Source organism: Seriola lalandi, unplaced genomic scaffold, assembly GCF_002814215.2.
Source record: "Seriola lalandi dorsalis isolate HSWRI2012SDOR001 ecotype SW California unplaced genomic scaffold, Sedor1 jcf7180002054570, whole genome shotgun sequence".
Taxonomy (NCBI): domain Eukaryota; kingdom Metazoa; phylum Chordata; class Actinopteri; order Carangiformes; family Carangidae; genus Seriola; species Seriola lalandi.
Window position 1 is genome coordinate 1600809 of NW_019525123.1, and position 14947 is coordinate 1615755.

At 43.4% G+C, this 14947-nt stretch overlaps 1 protein-coding gene across 1 annotated transcript in view; it reads right to left on the reverse strand.

Annotated features, from left to right (window-relative positions):
* Positions 1-49: 49 nt before the first annotated feature.
* Positions 50-14947, reverse strand: part of stau2 (staufen double-stranded RNA binding protein 2) — an 86804-nt gene continuing 71906 nt past the window's right edge. Inside the window, exons 14-15 of the mRNA XM_023416981.2 lie at positions 1247-1312; positions 50-124 (exon numbers count right to left, since the gene is read on the reverse strand). Of these exons, the coding sequence (XP_023272749.1) occupies positions 89-124; positions 1247-1312 (102 nt within the window). The 3' untranslated portion in view covers positions 50-88. The remainder of the gene's footprint in view (positions 125-1246; positions 1313-14947) is intronic.

Here is a 14947-nt window from a genome sequence, read left to right on the forward strand (position 1 = left end):
GGGGGGTGGGGGGGTCGGGGTTGTCAGCTCCTAGACGACAGCCTTTGAATCCTTGCAGACCTGAGTGGTGGTGCCTGAGTTAGTCTGTTTAATGTCCGTCCTCCCTCCCACATGGTTCACTGGTCTGAAAAGACACATGAAACTGTGTTAGGGCGGATTTTGTCCAATGTTGCGAATAATCAGTCCTGCTCTGGGTAATTTGTTCCAGTTCTTTCAAAACAAGATAGGTGATTCTTGTAAAAGGAAACTTCCAGAGGTAACGAAAGTGATGCGACTGTGACTCCAGACACTTAACAAGTCCTTGACCTCACTCTGTTTCACACTAACTCGTCATCTGTGGAACCTGTGCTGTGGCTTTTATCAGAACGGACTGTAAAGACAGAGATTCATGTGTGTGAGTGCAGCTGATTTATAAGAAAAGAAGTGTATTTTCACATTGATCACTGTAATCATCTGAGGCTCAGTGACCAATAATGTGTTAACAGCAAAGTATGGGAGAATTAATGAGTTTTAGAGATCAAGAGGGGAAAGACCGAAGGGAGAAATAAGTGATTAACAGCTCAGGTGAGAGTGTAATTGCTGCCCCTCTCCCCTGATGGTAACATAAATGAAGCTGTTATAACTCTTTCCTTTCTTTGTTCCTTTCCTCTTTCGCTCTGAAGGAGACACATGGCTGCAAAGAAACAGCCCTGCCTAAACTTTTTTCCCAGGGCACACCTACTATGAAAATACTCCACAAATGCTTGACAGTGATTTCCTCCCAACAAACCCACGGTGTTCCTACTTTCCTACTGGATTCTCCGCTGGCGTCCTTCCTCCTTCCTTTCTTTCCTCCCTTCCTTGTCATGGAGGACGCAGCGAAGGGAGGGAAGGAAGGGGAAGTACGAGGAGAAAGCCCTCTCTTCTGCCATGACTGAGCCTTGGTGGCGATAGTCATCATGCAAAGTATGGAGCACTGACAGGAGTGTGGTGCATGTAAATACATACGCCTACTGTTGCTTTCCTATGGAAGAAAAATGTCGAGCGGAAATGTTGGGACGTGCGTGTGGGTGGTTAGGGAGCTGATGATGGGCCAGCCTGGAGCGTTGGGATTTGCAATAAGCCAGATTGGCGCACGCACACGCACACGCACACACACATCTGGATGCTCACATTCACTCTAATTGGCTGATTGGTAAAGCATCCAACACTGAGTGAGCGTGGAGCGGCTGTCTGCCAGTTTGGCGTGATCCGTGTCCTACCGTACCTTGATGGGGCCATCCACCGGGTCCAGTCCCTGCTCCGACAGCTGTTTCAAGGCACTTAGAGCAGCCTGAGAAGAGAGAGAACAACAGATGGTCGAGTGAGAGGGGGAGGAGGGAGCGAGGGAGAGAGGGAGACCGGGTGGGAGGAGAGTGAGTGTCACCCTTCAGCTGCTTTTCAAATAACACTTACTCTGGGAAACCTGATGCCAGCAGGACACTTTCCCTTCGCTCTCTGTTGTCTTTGGCTCCTCTCCCCTGACTGTTTATCTAGCGTTATTGGGTTAACATTTCCACTTTATGTTTTGACTGCTCTGCATTTTCCTTAGTCAATCTGAGTGACATCTGTATTCTGTGTGACCACAGCTGAAAGAATAGCAGCAGGTCTGAAATATCTATAAAACATGAAAGTTTAGAAGCACCACACACATTTCAATTTAATCCGCGTAGCGAATAAAACCCACACTGACTGAAAATATATAAGAGTGTGTGTGTGTGTGTGTGTGTGTGTGTGTGTAACATTTTTGACTGTTAACCGTCTTGAGGTTGAGAAAGGAAGCTTTGAGTGCAAAGTGACACTTTCAAGAGATTTAAATTGACTGTCTCCACCACACTGAGCTCATAACCACCTTTACCACCACTACCACCCATCTGGAGCAATGTAAAGCCATGTCATTAAAAACAAAAAAAACAAAACAAAACTATATCCTATCTCATGAACTCACACTATGCAACTGAGATATTTCACTGGTTCCTCTTGCCAAGCTTTGGGTCAAAAAAGTGCCATGATGTAATTTCCTTCCCGCTCATCGGCCGCCTGTGTGTGCCAGCTAGAGGGGCTGCTAGTGATGTGAGGAGGGTCCGGTCTACTGTCATAATAAATGCAACGAGTGTGGGAGTCAGGAAGTGTAGAGTGGACTGACACAAAAGCTATGTTAAGGAAGATTATTAAATGAGTGGAGAATTTGATTTTCTTTTCATAAAAATACTCTAGGCATTTGGTGTTATGTCACCTATGGACTGCGTATTCAGTGCAATGCTGATCCACACAATTAATGTCACAACCACAAACCACTTCGAGAAAAGAGCAGTTCGAGTGTGCCAAGAGGAGCTGTTCGGTCTGATCTCAACCAGGTTGTAGGTCCGATTCCTGACAAGGATACTTCCTCCATCCTAACAATCGGCTCCAGATGTGTTTACCCTCTCTTTATTTCGGTTTCTGTCTCTCAGTGTGGGCTGACTTGGAGCAGATCTGCTGCTGGGGGATATAACTCCCAACAGAGCTGACACCTCTTCCTTTCATACCAACCATCATGGGAGACCGCAGTTCAAATATTGTAGATACTGCCGCTCTGCATATAAAACTACACATACAGTATCAGCCTGAGGGAGTATCTGAGCAGGAAGAACTCAACCTGTTAATGTGTTATCATGCTGTCGAACAAGATTTAATTACCCATTAAACGCACTATCAAACTGATTTGTTAACGTGGGTGTCACCATTACCAAACGGTGGACAATTCCTAATGGAAACATTCCATATGTCATATAAAGAAATTATGTCCTAAAAGCAAACAGGTCCAACAGGTTCGACTGGTGTACCATATTATTCTACCATAAAATACGTTTTTTCAAATTGATTCATTGCAGATGAATATCTAGTAATTGTTTTTTTATCTACTGTAACGTGTGGGCTTGAAAGTGTCTTGTTTGCATGCTTCATATCACGGATTTCTGGAGTAATAGTGACCTTGTAAACGCAAAACATTATATTTGCAGTTGTGTCAGATTTAGAAGTAGTTTTATTTGGCTGCTCATCTTTATAAACTTGGTTGAAAAATGAGTTTCATGTTGAACCAGTATTTCTTAAACATACTGTATCGTTTATCAACTAAGTAATAAGTATGGATAATAATCTCGATGAACATTACCATAAGAAAAGCTGAAAAAGAAAAACTCAAACAGCTCCGCTTGATTATTCCACACACATCTGGTGCGACAGTGGTCAAAACGAGCCTGGATCCGTTACACTCCATCACTGGTTAATCAGAGTAGAGATAAGGAATAATTGATTCTGCTCAGTAGATGAGTGAGATGTGACGACTGCGGAGTGAACCTCATCATGAAGCCCACCAACGTCTCGCTCTACTTTATTCTTATTAGTTATATCAGCTACGTGGACTGGGACACATTTTTCTGATACTCTCAGACACACAGACAAGAGACGTCTCCATGTGAATAACGGTCTGTATTTAAGCTCATACGCACTGAGAGGAAACATTTATCACACTTTAATGCTGAGGAAATATAAATCCCACTGCATGAGGTATCAGTGTGTCTCTATGGAATGCAATGTACAGAGTGGGATGTTACAAACTAGTATCTGTGTGCTTGCGTCCAAAATCATTTTCAAAGAGTTTTAACTTCAGATTATGAGAAACATAAACCAGGAATCATAATTCATGACTGACAGGTGCAAGGGTCAAAATCTGGTTTATATCCATCAAATTGAGAAAAAAAAAACTGTGCTGCTTACAGGTAGTAAAAAAAAAAAATAAAAACTGCAACAATAATAGTAGGACTAGTTTGAAAAATTCATACTGTCGGGTTATTACTTAAGGTCTTTCTCCAGAGAATCAGAAATCAACTGAAGCCCCTCTGGGTCCGTAACAGACAATTTATGGTGCAATGTGTTTTTTTTCTCTGTGAAGATCTGACAGCAAGTCAGATTAGGGCTAATGCTTGCAGAGATTTAAGGTGACAGCTGAAGGAATGTTTTCACAATTGCACTGTTAATAAACATAAATCATATCAAGGGATTCTTCATATACCAGTTGGGTGCTTTTTTTAAATATATATATATATATATACACACATATGCAATTCCATCATGTCACTTCACAATGACCAGAACTGTCCACACATACTGGAGCGGAAAAAGTAATTAAGATAAGAAGGAAACCAAACGCTGCCAGATTAATCTAGGACACATGATCAGTGTCACACCTGATAAACACCAAGGACAGATCAATCTCCTGTTTCCTCTGGTGAACAATAAATTGTAATCACAACCAACTTCCCCGTGATTACCTCTTGTTTGTTGTATTTATTCAATTGGTTTGGGACTTTTCTCTCTCTGAGTAAATAGCCAGGGCCCATCTGTTGGAGGGGGGGGGGGGGTGACTGGAGATAAACAGCCATAAATCAGGGGCTTGACGGTGGCAGTGCTGCTGATATACGACAGGCAGGCATAAGGGCCGAGGCAGCCAATCCCTGGGCCCAGCAGCTCAGCGAAGGACGCAGAGCCTTAGACAAATACTGGGCCTATCTTTGGGAATGGCAGGCAGTGAAATCATTATTTTTCTAATGAGATAAGTTGGTCATCGTTAGAGGCAGCCGCTACACTGACGCATCAACACCAGAAGAGTATGTTTAGTCTGAGGCCACGACACGCAAGGTGGAGGTGTTCAATCTCTGTCATGGAACAAAGAGAGAGTAAGAGGCGGGTTAGACAATGTGCAGAGAGGACGATGCCAGTCATTAAAAGAAGTTTTAAACAGAAAAAAAATGGTCCATTGGCCACTAAGAGTTCTACCATCTCTCAAGGCCTGGTGACGCAAGCAAAGAACAAGTTGGTTGTCCGATCAATTCTGAAGGCGTATGTGTTTATAGCTGTTCTGGGCGGCCGCACTCAAAGGCGGAGTGACAGGGCAGACATTTAAAAACCGATAAAAAAAAATAAAAAAAATGGATAAAAAAAACCCCACTGCATTGGCAGGAGTTCTGACAGAGGGTGCTCCAACAACAAAACGTAGGGTTGTTCAGCACATCTGGCAATACAAGCATCTATAAGTGCACATTCTTGGTAGAATACCTTGTAATGAGAACAGCACTATGTTGTTTTTACCTTGCATTTGTTATATAAAAAAAAAGGACTGTTGCCCTGCACTAACTTTCCAGAATTAAAATCAGTATTAAAATCCGTATTGCCTCAGTATTATAAACAGTTGGGTAGTGTCTTTGTATCTGATGATACTTCATACTCATGGACGTATCCCTCAAACTGGACTTCTTGAATTGAATTTCATCTTCTTACCAGTACCTATGGCAACCTTCCCCGCACCAAATGGGAGTTTGCTATGGGACAAATCCTCAAGTCACCTTCATCACTCCCTCTTCACCTATCATCTTTCCTCAACCCAACTTTAGATAACAATCCTGCACTCACCATCAATCCAAGACTGTGAGCCAACCTGTAGCGCCCCACAGCCACTTCACACATGGGCTCATTCATCTAGCTATCTAGTTGTCCCTAGTTCAAAGGCTTGGACAAACAGTGGTCGAATGTGACGGCGTCTGAGGAGGATCTGCGACCGTGGCTTAGCTCCTGATGTGGAGTGACAAGGCCGGCTCATTTTTCTGGGCCTGCTGCGCCCTTAATGGCTTCCCCAACAGAGGCTTCGCTTCCATCAGCGGCTTAGCCAAACAAAGGCCCAGTCCCCCAGGAGTCCACGGCATCGGCCTGATGGATCTGATGGATCGTTGGATCACATTGACCCTGACAAATCAGACCCCTGTGTCAGCTCTCACTGCTGGGCTACTCAGTTCTAGGGAAGAAATGAAGACATTTTGGGGAATAGGAGGATGAGGGGAAAAGGTGAAAAAAAAGAACAAGGGAGAAAAGACGTGAGATGGTAAGGCTGGAAAAGGAGCAGTAAAAGTGGGAAAAAAGAACCAGAGAGAAGAGGGTACAGGAGCCTTCAATCCTTCGATCTCGATCACTTCACCCTCTGGCCCTTAGCAGCCATCAAAGACATCAGGGAGGTCCTAATGAGGTGAAGACCACCAGCACATCAGTCAATCTCACATACTTGCATCTCTTTCTCTCCTCCTACTCTGAATCTTCCAAGTAGCAGAAGAAAGAGAGACGTTACCCTAGTTTGTCTGTTCTCTTGACTTTATCAGATCAGATCCTGCATCTGCTCTGCTGGAGGCAAGATGAAAGCGCAGACACCAGCTTAAGGTTTAACCCAATGACCCAGTCTCATGAGTACAGTGTGGTATTTCCCTCTTTGCCAAGCAGATCCAGGTTCCCAGGACTTTCTCTGGCTCTGTACAGTCCAGCTGGACTGATCAAACCCTTCCTTAATCTTAAGTCCAGGCCAAGAGCATCAGCAGCAGCCTCCAATCTTTGCTTTGATCCTGCATCATTACCTAAGTCATGTGTTTGGACATCTACATCATTGAAGAGGCGAGAGAGAGGGAATGCTAGGTCAGATTCTTCTTGTGATCTTTGCTAGGCCTCGATACCATCCCTGAAATCCCTGCAGGTGCACTAAAATGGATGCATGTGGACATGTATACAAAAATGAAATAAAAAAAAGAAAAAAAGATGGCGATACAATTTTAAAAGCTCAGTGGTGTGGTGTTATGTGGTGACCTACTATAGTAGAGTCAATAAACTCTGAATGGACATGAACACAGCAATGCCTTCTTTTATGAGCTGCTGCAGGCCTTTAATAGTTTTTATGTAGTTAGTCAGTCTTTCTTATGGCTAGAAAGTGAAGCACTGCGTCATTTACAAGAACAACATTTGGCTAGACGCACCTCTCCACTTCTATCAAGTACCACTCCACCACTAATTTACACAAACCACAGAGTCGTTTCACAACCATGTCCAGTTTCTTCTCAGAAATCAAGGCGACGCTGGGGTGGATGGACCGTAAACCAAACCGCTTGCTTTTGTTTGCTCAATTGTACACTGGACATTCATCCTCTTCCTCTGCCATAACATGCTCGCTGTCAGGCCTTAACAACGCTAGAAAGAGTCCGATTAATGTTGGGTAGCTGGTTCTGAGCTGCTGCAAGGGGAGGGGGGTGGGGACTCGGAACATGAAGGGGATGCAAGACGGCTGCTCATGAGGATGATCTAAGGGATTTCTAGTAGACTAAACAATGAAAAGAGTGGATTTCAAACAGGGTGTTTTACAGGCAGGACCTGGGAAGATGGAAAAATGAGTGCCCTGTTGTCAGAGAAGTTCTGGAGAGGGGCTTGTTCTATTTTCAAAAGGCCTCATAAAACCTTGACAGTGCTCCCTCTTTTTGCGCTCACTCTCTAAAGCACAAAGAAATATGAGATACCAGGGAAGAGAAAACCCCAGCCATCTTTTTGTCCTGTATTAACCCTGTTGTCACTAATGCGCCATCACGTCACATCTTCCCTCTGATGTTCATTAAATTCTTTTAAACATTATCTATTGCAGATTTTCTCCTCCTTTTTTCCTTCTGTCATCTACTCTCGAGCTGCTTCTCATCCCTTGGCTTTGGTTTCCTCTACATTCTTTTCTTTTCCTTCTACCCACATCAAAACCCTGGACAAGGATCACCGAAACATTCCCGGATAGCTCGTGGAGAACACCTGTGTGTGCATGAGTGCTGGCAGTGTATGCCTCTATTTGTTAATGCGGTGTGATATGTACATGGATTCTTGAGTGACTACAGGGAAAATGTATTCAGATCCTCTCACCAAATCTCTTCTTCACTCTCTCTCCAGATTTCACATCCTCTTCCACATCAGAGGCATTGATAAAAGAGGCAGTGTGTGCTGGCAGTGGCCTAGCTGTAGCCTGACATGACGTTAATTCTTCTGAAGTAGCACTTCACATCTGCCGCTTCACTGCTTGTGCAACAGTGTAGCAACTGTGAGTATTGTACAGCTAAATAAACTTCGCTGTGAGGAAATATATTTGATTTCTGCATACTTCTCAGTCATGTGTGCATGCTGCCACATTATGGTGACCAGAATTCCTGAAGTGGATAGTGTGTGTCTCTGAGGCCTGTGATGAGCGCTGAAGGCTGGCTGAGCAAAGTTAGCGGGTAACGGCTGTGGGGCTCCCCAGGGGAGCAAGCCTTCTCTGACATGGGAAGCCATAAATAAGGGCCCGGGGCGCAGCGCCATGTCATGCGTCATTTGGGTCGGAGAGGCATGCTTTATCCCCTCCCATCTCAGAGCTGCTGAGCATGGCACCTCCTAGGGCGTAATACAAAACATATGAGTAGAGGGCGAGGGGCAGAAGCACCTCAGCATACCACAGTCCTGCCTTGTCAGCAAAGCATCTTGGAGGAAAAGCAGATCTAGCCAAAGACAGCCTCTATGATAACACTGTGCTAGTATTCCACAATCAAACTTTGTCAAGAAACAATAACCTAATCGTTGAGCCTCATAATTGTTGATGTGACAACATCACATCATAGTTATGGTATAACAGAAACACAACATGGATCAAATTTAACTGGTAACACTATGTAGCTTTTATAACCAGTATCTAAACAATGAAAAACTGGTTTAAACACAGCCTTTTCCAGACTATGATGTAGCTGTAAGCACAATGTACAGTACACACAGTGTATAAACAGCTGATAAATGCTTTGTAACACTCTGAAATTATACTAAAAGTCAATATAGAAAAAAAGATTTAAACCCATATAAATTGGATATAGGACATTATAAACAAACAGGGGTCACCATAAGGCAGTCCAGAGTTCAAGGTAGCTCAAGAGTGACTCAAAACTTGTAAGATGACACATTCAGACCAAGAGTAGAAAGTGACACTTTCCCTTTTTATCACGAAAGGAGGCAGTGACACATTTCCATTGAGAAAGGAACCCGCCACCCACAGGAAGTTACGCAGGGGAAATCTATGTTTTGTCTATTCTCAAAATTTCTAACTTATTCCTAAGTTGATGATGAGTCAGTGACTAAATACAGCATGAGATGAAATGGGGACATGAAGAATGCTGTAGGGATGGGACTACTGTCTGGTAAGATATGAAGCAAGAAGAGGAAAACAGCCTCAAGGCCAGTGATTCACCAACATGACCACTGACTGAGCTGAAATGTTTTCCCAAAAGCAAAGGGCCTTTTTATTGTCTTGAGCAACCCCCCCCCACCATACACAACCTGGCAACCTGGGTGATGAGAAACAGTCTGAGCGGATTATTCCTTTATGATCCAATTCATGCACAATTCATGCCTCACTCATATAAATGACATAAGCAGAAAATAATGTTGCTTCGTGAGCATCACTGTGTGCAAGTCATCTTCATACATATGGGGAGTCCAGGAGATCATCAAATGTCACACCTAAGATTCACTTCCTGGGCTAATAGTAAAGAAACACTGCTCTGACTGTTATGTCTTTTTCCATCAGGTTACCCCCAAGACTTCACAGCAGTGTTACATCACCTCATCTTAACTTGCACAGATCTACCTTTCTATGCCAGAGGGAGAAGCTGCTATAATCCTGAACAATTGGAGTCACATTGCCCTGGGGGAGTTATGAAAAGCTGTGGGAAGAAAAGCCAGTCCTCAGGCACTCGCTCTCTTATCAGTGGAGAGATAGTGATCGGTCCCAAGGGGCGTCCCATTTCTCCCTTTTCTGCTCCTCTCTGCCTCCTGGTCTCCGTTTTCCCCTCCACTGCTGTATGTGTCAGAGATCGACCACATGATCCATTTAACTGCTCTTTGCATGCCAGTTGTCATTGTCCTAAATTCAAAATGACAAACTCCCACAGTTTGCTTGATGAAGTCCATAGCTTAGTTGAAGTGGGCAGTGGGACAAGCAGTGGTTGGGTGGGGATGCAAATGCGATGGCTATGGTTGTTGCCTGGCTGCAACACTACCAGTGGAAAAGACCTTTTCCAACCGCAGAATGGAAGCATGGGCAGCTCACACCAGGGGTAGGATCCAAGTTCTTAATCACTTCCTTCATTTGCATAGATAATAAACTTAGTAAAGATACTGCAGTGGGCCATATCAATTGCTAGTGAGGATATCAGCTTGGATGTCAAAGAGCATTACTGGCTGTTATCAGCCCTTCTGTAAAATTGGAATCTAATTATTTCTTGATATTAAAGCTAAAATACTGGTTGTATTAAAAATGGCCCAAACAAATGAGAAGATGGGCCCAATGAGTCATCAGAGCAGCAACTTCACTTTACAGATTTACTATTAAAACCTCCTATTCCATCACAATGACAATAGTTGTTGGATAACTTGAGCTCAGATCTTCAGTTTGCCTGAAAATAGCGGTTTGTACATGTCAACCGAACATGTCTGAAGGCAAAAGAGTTGATGTCTGTTCAGCTTGGTCCTACTCAAAGCCGGGGGCAAGAAGACAGCAGTTATAGAGAGGGGCAAGGCATGATAATAGTTCAAACTGAGACAACGGCATGTGCTTTTAGAAAGTCTCTACTCAATGGCTCTCAATGTTTTGCATTTATCTGTACATAGAAAATGAGGTGGTTGTGAGAACGAAGAGAGCTAGAGGGTGGAGTTCAAACCCTGCCTACTTTACTCACTTTTGCACACCTTGTCAGATTGATGGTTTCAGAAAAACACAAAAACTGTCAGACATAGGAGGGAAGGTCACATCTTCTGAAGAGCGCTGTCCCCTTTAGACCAACAAAAAAGGATGACATGATTTACAGGAGAGACTTACAGGTGTGGAAAGGCAAAAAGGAGGAACTTGGGAATGTAGTATATGAAGGGGTTAAGATAAAGGGTGAGTGGAGAGGGGCTAAGTGTCTTACTGTGACAGCCGGCAGCTGCATGCAATAATCCCAGACTCTCCATCACGAGCCCTTTATATTTTCTTGTCAGAGACAACAGCGTACATGAGAGAGTGGATGTCTGGTGGAAAAGTCATCCGGTAACAAGAGAGGGCGCGCAGTCAGACAGCATTTTACACCTTTTTCCTCTTGTCTCTTCAGGCCAGTTCATGGTTTCCGCTTGCCCGGAAATGGACGTGCTTCAGGGGGGTATGCGTACACGGACATGTTCCGCTTAACAAGAATAGGGCGGTGGATGGGAAATAAACAGTACATGCATAAAAAGCATAAAGCGTAAAAAGCACGCGCTGTCGGCAGGCTGGCACTGTGGATCCTCGCGGACTTGGACAGATTACAAAATTTACATCACATGAACCAAAGTGGACCCTTGCAGACATGGAAAGCAAGAAATTGGCTTTACCTCCATGAAGCTCCCTTAGCCCCTTTCTGCACTGACTGTTAATCACCTCATACTGACTGTTTCTCATTACCCACCATGCTTGCTGAGCCAATAAGATATGGATGAACGTTTTGTCTATTACTTAAAATCCCAAGAAATACTGAGTGGACCTGCAAATCACTGTCTGACAGGGCTGATTGAGACCCATTACGCCTCAGGGAGCCCCTGAAGTGTTATGAAAACCTTACTATGTTCCTATGGCAACTGGCAGCGTGTCCTGCAGAGACAGATTATGTATAAGGCATGTTTACTAAAAACAATAAATTCCAGTATGCTTATATCAAGCGGCAGGCCTTGCTGGGTAGGGCTCCTCCAACCAGGCTGGTTTTTCTGATGAACAGGTCCAGGGGCCACACTAACTAGCCAAATATGATGGGGGGGAAAAAACGTAATGTAATGCACACTGAAAACATATGTCTTTTTAAAATGTTAGCATAATGCCATTACCGAGTTGGTTTAAAGCCGGCGGGCCTGTCACAAAGTGTTCATAAACAACAGGAACCAATCTCAGCAGGAACAAAGCCATGTTATGGATTCAGTCTGCAAACACCGATTTGAGTCAAGGCCAGACACAGAGTGGCTGACGTGATGAGCAAACATAAATTCACATAGGCATGGTGGGCCTCACATGCACAATAAAAGCAGCATGACATGATCTTCTCCCAAGCTGGAGAGCAAAGGAAATTAAATAAGCCATGTGTGCCACAATTTCATCTAGACAGGATATTTTTTAATATTAAATTTCTCTAAAATGTCATGGATTAGGGCAAAAACAAAATATAATAGGATTGAAATAAAATGACTGGAAGTGATTCTCACAGAATGTGTAGCTTTCCTTTTAAGATGCAGCTAACTTAACCCAAAGTACATCAGTGCTACAATTTTCCTGCAGTGGCACATTACAGATGATATAACCCATTATTTGTCAGTGATGCAGTGATTTTATCCACAAAAGAGCAATGAGTACCCAATCCTCTGTGGGCAAGTTTTACGAGCCACCTCACACATTTTTACAGCATGGAAAACAGACAGTAAACACCAGGAAGGCGCTGCGCTTTAACACATGATTAAGACACAGCTAATTAGATTGCGGACAGTAAAACTGTGAGGAGAATCGTAAAATAGGAAGCAGTTGTAGGACTGAGTGAGGGATCAGGTACAAGCAGCAGACGTTTAAGTCAGGAAACCGCAGGCCACTGACAAATGACCGAGGTAGGGTGTCTCATTTCTGCTGCCTTCTCTGTGGTGAAAATGTAAATTGCAGACTTTCTAAGGTAAAAAAAGAAAAGACCCTCTCACACACAAGCCCCCCATGTCCACCATCCATCCATCCCTCCATTCTTCCCCTCCCTCTCCTCAAATGCAGCGGTTGGTCCCATGAAACTGGGGTCAGGGTACTAATGGAGGACCTCGTGGCCTTGTGTGCCTTTGGAAACAACCGACCCCCCCCCCCCCCCCCCCCCCCCCAATCCCTACTCTCTTATAAATCAAGCAGGCTCATTGAGAGTGGCAGAGTCCTCTGATGTCCCAGCCATGTCTCATTTCAAAGTCCTTCTGAAGGCTCACACGGTTCCACGTTTTCTCACTGGGCACAAGGGAGACGTGTGTGTGTGTGTGTGTGTGTGTGGGGGGGGGGGGGGGGGGGGGGGTTGCGAGATTCAAAGAGAGAAAGACAGATAGAGAAACAGAGTGTGAAATAAAGAAAATGAGTTTGGGTCAAGAGAGAAGTAGAGGGAAATTAGGTTTAGAAAAGATGTCCCGCAGGAAAAGGGGGGCCTCTAAAACAAATGTTTATTTAGTAACTATGCTGCATTAGACCTCTCACTTGAAAGAATGTACAATAAATCAAACCATTTTGTGGATCACTTTAACACTGTGTGTATGTGTGTGCACGTGGGCATTTGTGCGGGTAGTATAGATGAAATGCCTTCCTCTACTGCACATGTACAGTTTACAAAGCATCTATAGAAGTGCAATCAAAACATAATTTTCCTCCCTTCATGGTAAATTGAGGTGTGCGTTGTATAAAAGGATAAGTGATTGCTGAGATAATGACATTCTGCGGTTTGCTTTAGTCTATGCATTCATAACAAAGCCAGATGAGTTACATATGGATTTAAAATGAATGTTTTCCTGACTACAGGTTTTTTGTTCCATATGCAGTCTTTCTGCACATCATGTGAATGATGCCGAGAGCACCTAATCAAAACCAGTGACACATAAAGACACTCTTGTGGCATATAAAGGGAAAAGAAAACAATTACATTTCTTTGCAATCAATACGATTTTGAAAAAAGAAAAGGGGTGGCGCAGGGAGAATATCAGGGACCCTTAAATGGAACCTTGAAGAACACCCCAATGAATCATGTCAAATAATGTTAAACCAGTAGTTTGGCATTTTGGGAAATGTACTTATTCTCTGCCTTACTGAGAGTTGAATGGGAAAATTGATACCACACTCACACCTCTATGATAAATATACTATGTAGTGGGAGCCAGCAGCTGGTTAGCTTAGGTTACCACAAAAGTGGAAACAAGGGAAACAGCTAGCCTGGCTCCGTAAAAAGGTAACTAAATCTTCTGATCAGCACCTTTAAAACACATTAATCAACATGCTAAATTTCGTTTGTTTAATCCAAACAAATCCCAAACTATAGGAAAGACAACAACTTTTTGTACATATTAAACAAACAAAATATAAAATGTTAATTAGTGAGCTTCAGAGGTGCTGGTAGGTGGATTTTGTTCCCTTCAGACCTAGCCAGGCGAGCTGTTACCCCCTGTTCCCTCTCTTTGTGATAAATTAAGTTGCTGACTGTAGTAGCTTCATATTTATCATGCATAAGAGTCATAAGAGTGGCATAATTTTTCTCATCTATAACTTAAATTAATAATCTTGTTTCCCAAGAACTATTACTTTAAAATGGTGTAATAACAATTGAAATTTTGATTAAAATACATAAACGAACATTGTTTGCCGGAGGGTGCAGTATATTGTTATTTGTCATATCACTAGATCATATTCTGGATAAATGCTTGCTAAATCACTGCAAACCTCCAAGCGTGTGATAGCTGTCATATTCAACAGGAGAGAGTGGGCCTGCCTGTTGCTCAGCTAGCTAAGACATGCAAAATGATAGTTGATCTCCCTTTTAAAAAAAAAATGCAATGCATCTCCTCTTTCACTTGGTGTTGTGATTTCTTCCTCTCACATTTAGGTAGTGACAGTGTGGTTTGCTTAATCTTTTCTTATCTCCTTTGAATGCAAAGGATCGGGCTGTATTTGCATGTAAAACAGAATACAAGCTATCACTTGTGACTTCATTTAGAGAGGAGATTTGGAAGATCATGAAGATACTGCTATGAGGCAGGCGGACACACGCACCCACACGAGCACACAAAAACATGAACGCGCACGCGCACACACACACACACACATGTGTATACACACAATCACACACACACACGCACAGTGTTTACTTAAACCACAGGAGTATGTGACACCTTAGTCGTAACTGGTGTTAACCCCCATTGTGGCTGTTGTTTTGAGTGTTTCAAAATGTCTGCTGTTTGAGGCCTGAGAATGCGTTAACATCAAGAAGAGAGGATGGTGGTTGTGATGGGGTGGGGGGTGATG